Here is an 11485-nt window from a genome sequence, read left to right as displayed (position 1 = left end):
CTGCCTGTTTAGCCCCGCCCACCGATTATACATCGCTGCCTGTTTAGCCCCGCCCACCGATTATACATCGCTGCCTGTTTATCCCCGCCCGCTGATTCGCACATGTAGTGTGTATGAGAGAGGCAAACGTGCAAGTCTACGCAGAAATCAAACGATAAAGATGCTCTTAAGACAAGACGCTGTTCAGTTCCAAGTTGTGGAAAAAAAAGTGTTTACATTGCCTTCCGTCTGATCCCAACGTTAGGAAAGAGTGGATAAACTTTATTTTTAATGAAGATCCAGACCGCGTCAGTGAGAACTTGGTCTTTTGTTCGCTTCATTTTACCACCGATTCATTTACAAACAAGGCACGATTTGACGCAGGATTTTCCGAAAGATTGAAAACTAAAAGACGATGCTGTGTGACTATATTAGATCTGACAGTAATGTCACAACACAAGTATGAGGAACTGCTTTGTCTGTTAAAAAGATCGTTTGATATGCACTGAGTATTTATGCATTTTTAACCTAAATCACAGCAGCGTCCATCTGTGAGGAATGTAAGCTGTTAAACAACTGTTAGCCAATCATAGCAGCTCGTTTACTTCAGAGTCTACATGTAGGGGTTAAAATCAAGACAGAAAATAGCATATTACTTATAAATTATGTTTTTGATGTAAAAATCTTGATAACATTATAAGTGGAGCTCAGAGAACAGTACAACACAAAAAACAAAAGGCAGTTCATGACCCCTTTAAAAATAAGAGTTTAAGATCTGCACAAATGAAGAATTGAGAATAAAGTCAGTGTTGGACTGCATCCGATCACGAGCGGCGGTCAGTACCTGCAGAGAAGCGGCTGGCGGTGACGTTGAAGGGCTGCAGCTGCAGTCTGAAGGTGTTTATGGAGAAGCTGGGCACAATCGAGAGCGTCTGCTCCGCGCTGCACATGTACGAGCGGCCCACGCTGCACTGCAGGAAGTTCAGAGAGCCGTTTCCCTCCACGAACCGTTCTGCAGCAATCACACAATCACATTTATTAGTGACAGCAGTCGTGTGAGGAGACACCAATCACACAGCACTTCATTAAACTGAAGCGCTGGGAATATTCTGGATGATCACCCTTATTCTTCAAAGCAGAAGCACGCCTTACATTAAAAATAAAGTGGATGAAGGATTAAAAAAGTTAAACATGTTCAAATCATTTTATAAATATTACTCAGGCATGTTTAAGAACATGAAATGTAATAAATTTAATGAGACGAGTCTTTTAATGGAAATCATTTCAAAAATCTGTAGCAAAACTAAGGTAAAAATGAATACTTCATGATTAAACAGAGAGGTTTATTAAGGTATGATTCAGTTTTTTTGTTTACTTTTTGAATAATTTTCTATATTTTCAGATGCTCAACTGAGCAATCAGCATGTATGAATGTCATCTATCATCAGAGGTCCATCTTTACACCAAACGACAGAATCTGAAATGCTGCATATAGACTGCAAAATTATGCATTAACACAGCTTAATTTGGCACAGAGCATCAAAAACTATAAAAAAAAGACTGACTGATCAAATGCTAATAATCACATTTATTCATCTAGTACTTAATAAATCAGTGTTAAATTGCTATAATGAACCTCCTTTCTGTCAACATGTTTAAGAGCTCTGTGAATGATGTTTTATGGCGTCAAATGAATAGTTCACCCAAAAATGAACATTCTGTCATCATTTTCTCACCCTCAAGTTCCAAACCTGTGTGAGTTTCTTTCTTCTGCTGATCATAAAAGATGATATTTTAAAGAATGTTGTTTAAAAAAAAAACAGTTAACGGTAGCCATTGACTTCATTAGTATTTTCTATAGTATAGAACTCTGTGGCTACCCTCAGCTGTTTGTTTCTGTGAACACTTTTAGGTGAACTATAACTTTACATTTTGAAAAGTGAATTTTAGACATTTGAATGCTTTCTAAGGATCCGTGGATGTCCTGTTCCTGCAGCTGAATCTGTACATCAGATATTAATTAAGCAGATTTAAAAGCCTAATTTAAAAGATCTAGTGCACTGAACAGCTGTACCTGTCATGTCAGGCCAGAAGGCAGAGACGTTCACAGCGCTCAGGTAATACTTCTGTGTAGTGGAGTTCTGCAGCAACACAAAACACCACCATTATCATCATGCTATCATTACAGGACACTCAGACACACACACTCTTGCACACAATCGCACTCTCTTGTGCACACTCTCATGCACTCTCGCACAAACTCTCGCACACTCTTTCACAAACTCTCGCACACTCTCTCACACACTCTCGCGCACACTCTCACACAAACTCTTGCACACTCGCATTCTTTCGCGCACTCTCGCACAAACTCGCGCACTCTTACACACTCTCTCACACTCACACTCGCATTCTTGCACGCACTCTCGCACAAACTCGCGCACTCTTTCACACACTCTTGCACTCTCGCGCACACTCTCGCGCACTTTCACACTCTTGCACACTCTCTCACACACACTCTCGCGCACACTCTCACACATTCTTGCGCGCACTCTCGCACAAACTCGCGCACTCTTACACACTCTCTCACACTCACACTCGCATTCTTGCACGCACTCTTGCACTCTCTCGCGCACACTCTCGCGCACTTTCACACTCTTGCACACTCTCACACACACTCTCGCGCACACTCTCACACACATTCTTGCACACTCGCATTCTTACGCGCACTCGCACAAACTCGCGCACTCTTGCACTCACACACTCTCGCACAAACTTGCGCACTCGCATTCTTGCGCGCACTCTCGCACAAACTCGCGCACTCTTTCACACACTCTTGCACTCTCTCGCGCACACTCTCGCGCACTCTCACTCTTGCACACTCTCACACACACTCTCGCGCACACTCTCACACACACTCTTGCACACTCGCATTCTTGCGCGCTCTCGCACTTTCACACACTCTTGCGCACTCTCTCACACACTCGCACGCACACTCGCACTCTCTCACACTCTCTCTCACACACTCTCACACACATACTCTCGTGCACACTATCACGCACACTCGCATTCTCTCACACACTCTCTTGCACACTCTCACACTCTTGCGCACACTCTCTCCAACACTCTCTCACGCACACACACACACACACGCACACTCACCAGTGTGAAGGTGAAGGTGAGGTTGGTGAGATCCTCCGTCAGCACCAGTGTGGCGACCGTGAACCCACACGACCCCGAGGCTGTAGTTCTGTTTGGCTGCAGGTTCACGACCTCGCTGACCATCTGCGGAGGGTCAGATCAAAGGTCAGCAGCGGTCAAACACGTGGCAGCAGCAGGAAGTGTGTGTGCGTGCATCACCTGGTTCAGGGATTTGGAGCGGTGCGTGATGTTGAGCTGCAGCCCCATGAGTGCCAGCAGACAGGCGGTGCCGTTGCGGTTGGTGAGGGTGTAGTTTCCTCGCTCCGGAGCGGGCGGCGGGACTGGAGACGGGGCAGCGGTGGTTCTGGGCGACTGAGTCGGGGCAGCGGTTGTAACCGTCTGATCAGCACTGCAAACGCTCTCTACACACACACACACGAGACACGCCACAAATTCACCCAGATTCTACGCAGATTCAGTCATAAACAGGAAAATAACTGTTCATGTTGCAAAATTCATCAAAACTAATTCAATATCAGCTGTAAAGCAGCTCTACAGTAGACAATAGAGTCATTATTCAGATCAATGTTGATTCAATTCAGTGTCACTAACATAACTAACTAAACACTAACAGGACATTTAATAAATTTTTTACATTTTATTTTTATTTGACACTTACAACTTGTCCTTTCAGTATTTTTAAAAATGACAGATTGAGAACCATTTCTGATATTTATTATTATAGACATTGTCATCAACTGTTATCAACATTGTCATGTTATGAAAAACAAAATAAAGATATTGAATTAGCTTTGAATTATTTCAGTTTTAATTTTAATTTGTGCTTTTGTCATTGTTTTTTTTATTTATTTCGATGTAGTTTTAATTCAATTTTATGCCAGTTTAGATTTTATGTCCTTTTATCATTTTTATTACTTTTGGTTCTTTATTTACTGTTATTTCACTAGTTTTAGTCATTTTAGTAGTTTAATTTGAATTATTATATTTCAGTTACCTGACAAGGCAACATTTCTCATTTTTTTATCTCTAAGTGTCTCTTCTATTATTATGTTAGCTGTATATTTGAATTAAAAAATATATATTTTTAATAGTTTTCGTTAACAACACTGCTCTGTTTTTTTTGTTTTTTTTTGATGATGACCACTTTCCAGAAAAGAACCCAAGGGATGATTCATTCACATCCAGCCACTGTGCATGCTGGGAAACCAACATATGATGTGGAATCAACAACAACGAGTAAAACGGCACTTAATTCAATGTCAAGAAGGTACCGTCTGTGCTGAGGTTAGCTCCGCTCATGTAAGCCTCCATGCGCACATCAGAGAAGGTGAGGTTGACCTCGGCGCTCAGACTGACAGTGCTGGAGCTCACACACCTGTAGGTGCTGTTTAACCTCGCAGAGATCTCTGTCGCGTTCGTCATCACCGTCATGAGCCCTGCGAGAGAAACGCACGTGAGCGGACGCTGGTCCATCCGTAATGACCTGTGTGTGTGTGTGAGTGAGTCTCACCTGTGCTGGAGGACTGTGGGAAGGTGCTGGTGTCACTGAGGTTGTACTGCAGGCTGATGTTGGCCACACGGTAGAGCCGTCCGTCGCGGGAGAACAGGAGAGTCAGAGCGTGACCCGCACCGAACGACACCAGCAGCTCTGGAGGAACGCCAGCGCCTCCGCAGGAACTGCCATTGCCCTCTGCTGCGGTGGACGGCAGCGCAAACCTCGCCGCGCTCTAACACACCAAACAAAAACTATGGTGAAAAATGCTACTATATCAACTTTGTTGACAAAAAACTTCACCAAAATACCTTCACGGTTTCTTTAACAAAAAGGGAAAAGAGGGGAAAAATATTATAGGTTGTTTTTAATCAAGCCTCTATTTTCATGCTTGAGGTTGCCGGTTTAAATCCCCCAGTAAGAGCTTTTCTTTTAGTAGGACACAGTGTTTTACTTAATCTTCCCAACCTGGCAACCATGGAACTGTTGGAATCAATATCAGGAATTTCACTGTTGTAGCTTTTGAGGTTTACCTATTTTTATTTATTTTTTTATAAAGTAGAGAGTCTGTTAATGTACAAGATAATTTGTGACCCCGGATTGTTTTGATGTATGGTTTGTTATGATAGGACAATATTTGAAAATCTGGAATCTGAGGGTGCAAAAAAATCTAAATATTGAGAAAATCATCTTTAAAGTTGTTCAAATTAAGTTCTTAGCAATGCATATTACTAATCAAAAATAAAGTTTTGATATATTTACGGTAGGAAATTTACAAAATATCTTCATGGAACACGATCTTACTTAATATCCTAATGATTTTTGGCATAAAAGAAAAATCGATAATTTTGACCCATACAATGTATTGTTGACTATTGCTACAAATATACCCCAGCGACTTAACACTGCTTTTGTGCTCCAGGGTCACTTATTATTATTATGTTGTTGTTGTTTTGTTTTTTCTCGGAACATTTCCATTGACCTCCTACAACCACAGAGGTTTCCGGACCCCATTTGGAAATCCTAATCAGTTGTTAGTGGGCAGATTCAGCCAAATTGTAACAGCCAAAAAATGCACTGTATAAAGCTCATAAAGACAAAACCTGATTTGGGGTGACCCTATAAAGTCCTCTAACAACCTCCGCAGGCCCATTCTGGCCATTACCTTGAATCATATGACAGATTTCCAAGGTGTTTTGTATATGTGTGTGTGTGTGTATATGTGTGTGTGTGTGTGTGTGTGTGTGTGTGTGTGAGTGTGAGTGTGTGTATATGAGTGTGTGTGTGAGTGTGAGTGTGTGTGTGTGTGTATATGAGTGTGTATACCATTGGTGGTGTTGTAGGTGATGCTGAAGCTGGCGTTGAGATCTGCTTTAATGCAGGTGGAGTTTCCATCCATCACCTCAAACGTCACAGCGTGAGCTGCAAACACACACCCTGAAACACAACCATCATCATCATCATCACATCATCATCACATCATCATCACATCATCATCATCATCATCGTCATCGTCAGTGGATGTGAATGCGTCGTGAGCCTCAGCGTCCAGCAGAGAGCGCCGTCACACTGATGCTGGAGCACTGACCTCTGAACCCATCCCACATTAAACACACATTCATCAGTGCCATTCTCACGCCATCTCATTTACAACAAATAATATTAAGCTGCAATTCACAAAACTATTAGCACATGATTTCACACACTTTAAAAATAAAATTGTGACACACTGGAAATGACTTAGACTTGATTTAAGTTTATTGCCACATCAGCTTCACAGGCTATTTCATGGCAAACACAGATTATACATTAGAAAAACAATACAAAATACAAAAATGAAATAAAGCAATTATAAAACTAAAAATAAAATTGTGACACACTGGAAATGACTTAGACTTGATTTAAGTTTATTGCCACATCAGCTTCACAGGCTATTTCATGGCAAACACAGATTATACATTAGAAAAACAATACAGTAGTACACAATACAAAATACAAAAATAAAATAAAGCAATTATAAAACAAAGTTTTGCACATAAAATTCTATAAACGATTCTTTAGATTTACTTCTGAAAGAAATTGAAAAAGTTTTTCTGGGTCCATCTTATAAAACAAGTCCTTCAGAGTTTCATCATTTGAACATGATGAGAAAAACATGTCCTCACAATAATCTCATTCTATTTCACAATTTTTTAAATGATGAGATTTTTCTTTAAATTTAAAAACAACATTAATACCCAAAGTAACAGAGACAGCTTTATTTAGGTTTAATCTGTAACCCAGTTAGCCATTCTGGAGCACGTTTATATAATTATACTTTGATCTTTATTTTGTGCTCCTGTGTGCCTTATAACATGACTGTAGTGTTACACTCAATGATTATTACTATCGGATTAATAGAAAACTGCAGGGAATCTGACCCTCTTCAGAGGTCATGAGGGTCAAACACAACTTTTAAGAACACTGTGTAGAGTTCATCACTAGGAAACCTTCACACACACACACACACACACAGATTAACTCTCACTATTAAGTGAAAAATAAGCAAACAATAAATAACTCCGAGCAGAGTTCCTGCAGCATGAGCTCAATCACTAGATCACTGAGCAACGATCATCTGAAGCAGCTTCAGAGCAGAAGACACCTCACACGGTTCCTCGTGAATCACGCGTGATGAGCCGGCAGCATCACGACACTAACACTAGTGACCAGCGCAGTGCACTAGATTCACAAGAGGAACAGATACTGATCCTCTGACCGCAGTGTATCACAGATCAAGTGTGAAGAAGAGCGAGAAGAACCGCAGAGGAGGCTTGAGCGGGAGGTCAAGGCGCGGCTGGTGAGCCTGGTTTAGGTGCTACCTCTACCCACGGTGCCTTAAAGTGACAGCACTCAAAAAAACAGCATTTAATATTATAGATGTTTTGGTCTCATGTTAGATCTAACGGCTGCTGCTTCTGCAAGAGACTGCATTTTTTGAGGCATATTTATTTGTAATTTTACCGTTATAAACCATGCAGCTACGATGCGAACCACAACATTACAAACTTTGATTTGAAGCAAAAACATCTCAGAAAATTGGACAGGACTGTGAACTTCAACTTCAATCCCATGAAGCACTACCAATGACATTATCCAAGCAAAAAAAACATCTAAAGATGTTGATTATTAATAAACAATAGACCAATTTGGAGTAGACGTCACAGTTACGTCACTTGCAGCTGCGCGCGCATAGCGGTGGCAGAAAAACACTGGGAACAAATGGAGAGAAACGGGTAAAAACCATGGAATAAGAGAAAAAATGTATCGTTGTGCCTTTGGATGTCAGAATCGGAATGCAAATAATTTTTATATAATACTGTCGTCAAAGACGCCATTTGAAGCTAAACGCAGACGTTTAAACGGACAGACTATGGATGAAACCTGCTATGATTACCCTATTTTAAAACATAAATTTAATTTAAACAATATGTCTATATAATGTTCATATAGGGGACATATTGTATTAGACCTACAGTTGAAATACATGCATGAAATACTATTTAAACCTATAACATTTTACATAACATTTAACTATTTTATCTCACAATTCTGACTTTTTTTCTTGCTAATGCAATCTCCTAGTTCGGACTTTATAACTTTATTCAAGTCAACAATTGCGAGTTTGTTAATTCTGAGGAAAAAAAGCCAGAAGTGTGGGATTATAAACTAAAAAGAAAGAATGACGAGTTGATTTTTCTTACCAGAATTGTGAGATATAATCTTGGAATTGCAAGAAAAAAGTCCGAATTTTGAAATATAAACTCAATTAAATTTTTTATTATTTTATTCCATGGCTTGAATTGACTGCTACGTTAAAACGGTCATTTTCTGCCACCAGATAGGCTCCGCCCACAAAAAAACGTCATCCCTGTTTGCAAACACTGAGATTGGTCTATAGGGCTGTCAAATAAAAATTTGAATTTCAAATATTTGTCGAATTTAAAATAAAAATTCACATTCGAATGCAAAAACTTTGCAGAAGTCCAACTATTAAAAAACATGTCTCGAGAATTTAGTGTTGTTTTTTTTTTTCCATCTCACGTTTTTAAATTAAAAAAAAAATTCTGTGAGATTGGCTTTCGTCCCTTTGTATTAAACTATGCATACATGATACTGTTTTGTTTATCATTGTTTAAGCAACTTATTAATTATATTTGGTTTATAAACATTACGCACTTTTTCACAGATAGTCAAGTTATTTTATTGCTTTAATAAACGTGCATTAGTTATATTTTGCCCGATGCACAGAAACTTTTTTCCCCCTAACTGAAATTATAATTCGAATATTGATAATATTTAAGTGCAAAATTCGAATTTAGTTTTTCAGCCATTTTGACAGCCCAAATAAACAATATAGTTGGTTTACTGCAAAATATAAAATAATGTTATATAACATAAAACTTAGGTTAGTTGAAATATATGATTACATATATTTTTGCAGTGTTCCATAGGAGTGGGCGGAGCTAAAGCGTTCTTATGGTGCTATTTGCTTGTCGCAGTTATCTGATTGGTGGAATTTTGTGCAGAATCATGAATAATGTAGTTTTTCCATCAGGAATTCCTCTGTTAAACTCAATAAGACTGATGCATCAAACATCGATTAACAACATCTGTCTTTATCGGTTTATAAGTTAAAAATTAATTATCCTATTGAGAAAAAGATTGCAGTTTTACTTCCGGAGCCCACTGCTGCGCTCTATACAATGATCAGTCACATGACATCTACAGATCAGCTGATTGGTCACATGCATCCAGAGGACCTGCTCCAGCCCAGCAAGGTACATTGAGCTGACCAGATCAATGCGGCTCTTCAGCCAGCCAATCAGCGTGCAGTATGATCAGAACAATGACAGAGTGCGATCTGGACCGAAGCACTGCTGTTGTAAGCGCGCTTATTGTTCTGATCACGTGACGCTGATCTGCTGCTCACGTGACGTCACCAGCGCGTCCAAACAACGCAAATGAAAGCAAAAACACGCACAGAAATGAAAGGACACACTGACCACGTCATTTAATTTCTAAAAGACGACCTAAAGCAGCACGTAACGGAAATAAAATGTCAAAAGTGAAACAAACGCGCAGTCCGACTGACTAAAACACACCAAACTGACTAAAATAACTAGTTTGAGCCCGAGTCAGACAGACGCGCGCTAATGACAGTGTGACGTCATGGATATTCGCGCTCGACAGCGTCATGACTTCACGTTCAGACTAGTTTAATGGTAACTTTGGCTGAGTTATGATGACTTACCCATCAGTAGGGTCCAGCAGACACCTGCAGCGGAGCTCCGTTTGACCGTCATGCCTCAGTCCGTCAGAAAACGCGTCAAACTCCGAGCGCAGAACACTATGTACTGAAGCCCGCGTACTGAAGACGAGCAGCGCGGATCTGTGCTGTTTAAATGCGCGTCTGTCGGTTATAAACCGGGTGACGGTGCTTGTTCGGTGTCTGGCAGCAGATTCACTGCGAGTCATGAGGCAGAATGTTCCAGTCATGTGATGAGAGCGCTGTAGCCCCGCCCACACAAAGTCACGTGAGTGGCGCCAACTGCGTATGACTCACGCACTGTTTATTCTTAATATAAAGTGTTAAATATGTATTAATATAATTATGTTAATATTAAAAAATGTCAGTTTAAGTGTTATTATAATGCTGTTCAAGCTACACGAATACCAGCCAAATACATATAGGTGTGACTTATGACAGTTTAAAATCATAAATGCATCCAAAATGTATAATTTCACGAGGCGATTTCAAGACCTTCTATAATATTAATAAGTCAGTCAGGTTTATTGTCATTTTTCATTAACAGCAAGCAACCAGCTGTAGAATATTAACAGTTTATTGCAGACATTCTATATTTATTAATGTATGTTTATATTTATTGTTTATAAATAGTCTACAGTTGATGTGAGAGCGTGTGTGAGAGCGTGTGTGTGTGTGTGTGTGTGATCTGTCACTCATCACCTGTATTCTGTCATCTATACAGTTTTGTAGAGCAGAGGATTCTATTCTTTGCAAGTGGGCAAAGATATGAAAGAATAAATCACATTTAATTAAGATATTATGAGTGAACTGTTTTATTTGTTTTATAATGATATAAAAAGGTGCAATTTCCCTTTTTAAAATTATTTTTATGATGTGGTGGAAATGAGCTTTCATAGATTTCTGTTTCATGGCATCACAAGAACCCATATTTAAGCAATTGCTATGAAAATAATGCAAAAAAAAAAATTCTAGCTCTTAAGATACTAACTTTATGCAAAAGACAGTTATTAATCCGTTTGGTTTAGTGGTGAAATATGACTTGTGTTTTGTTGCTGTCTGGACACAAACACTCCCAGACTAATGTGATTTGCTGCCTCATTCACAGAGTAATTCCTTAAAGAAACAAATTATAGCGCTGAGCGGCCGAGAGCGTGATACACACACACAGACACACACACACATACACACACACAGAACATGTAATGGGTTCGATTCGCAGGGAATGCTTGAACTAATAAAATGTATGTCTATAATTCAGTGTACGTTGTTCTGAATAAATCAAGTCCTAAAAATCCAAAACATCCGTCAAATGCATGAATGTAAAAGTATTTGAGGAAGTAAAGGGGATCAGAGGAAGTTGTGCTTTGACCTCTGACCTCAGATGAGTCCGTCGTTCTCAGAGAGAAAGTATAAACCTGAAAAGTCACCTTCTCCTTGTAATACCTATGTCATACCCTTGTCATTATACAAATTGATGTCCTCATTTGTCACAAAAACGCGCACACTCTCACACACAGACACACACACACACTCTCACACACACT

General features: G+C 39.7%; 1 protein-coding gene across 1 annotated transcript; it reads right to left on the bottom strand.

The window, feature by feature from the left end:
• Window positions 1-788: 788 nt before the first annotated feature.
• LOC107751063 (lysosome-associated membrane glycoprotein 1-like) lies at window positions 789-10156 on the bottom strand. Its single transcript, XM_016566643.1, has 9 exons — window positions 10063-10156; window positions 9924-10000; window positions 5954-6067; window positions 4649-4867; window positions 4410-4574; window positions 3337-3539; window positions 3139-3261; window positions 2054-2120; window positions 789-991 (listed from the first exon to the last, which is right to left on the bottom strand). The coding sequence occupies exons 2-9, from the start codon at window positions 9973-9975 to the stop codon at window positions 804-806; spliced, it is 1131 nt and encodes a 376-aa protein (XP_016422129.1). The 5' UTR covers window positions 9976-10000; window positions 10063-10156; the 3' UTR covers window positions 789-803.
• Between the last annotated feature and the right edge of the window lie 1329 nt (window positions 10157-11485).

Source organism: Sinocyclocheilus rhinocerous, unplaced genomic scaffold (genome assembly GCF_001515625.1).
Source record: "Sinocyclocheilus rhinocerous isolate Xijiao unplaced genomic scaffold, SAMN03320098_v1.1 scaffold632, whole genome shotgun sequence".
Classification (NCBI taxonomy): domain Eukaryota; kingdom Metazoa; phylum Chordata; class Actinopteri; order Cypriniformes; family Cyprinidae; genus Sinocyclocheilus; species Sinocyclocheilus rhinocerous.
The sequence above is the reverse complement of the archived record's forward strand: the minus strand, read 5'-3'. Positions and strand labels throughout refer to the sequence as shown.

Coding starts and splice junctions, on each gene's coding strand:
- LOC107751063 (XM_016566643.1), bottom strand. CDS start 9,975: ATGACGGTCAAACGGAGCTCCGCTGCAGGTGTCTGCTGGACCCTACTG. Junction 4,868..5,953: donor CTACAACACCACCAATGGTA/TACACACTCATA, acceptor GTTTGGTGTGTT/AGAGCGCGGCGAGGTTTGCG. Junction 3,262..3,336: donor GCTCCAAATCCCTGAACCAG/GTGATGCACGCA, acceptor GACCCTCCGCAG/ATGGTCAGCGAGGTCGTGAA.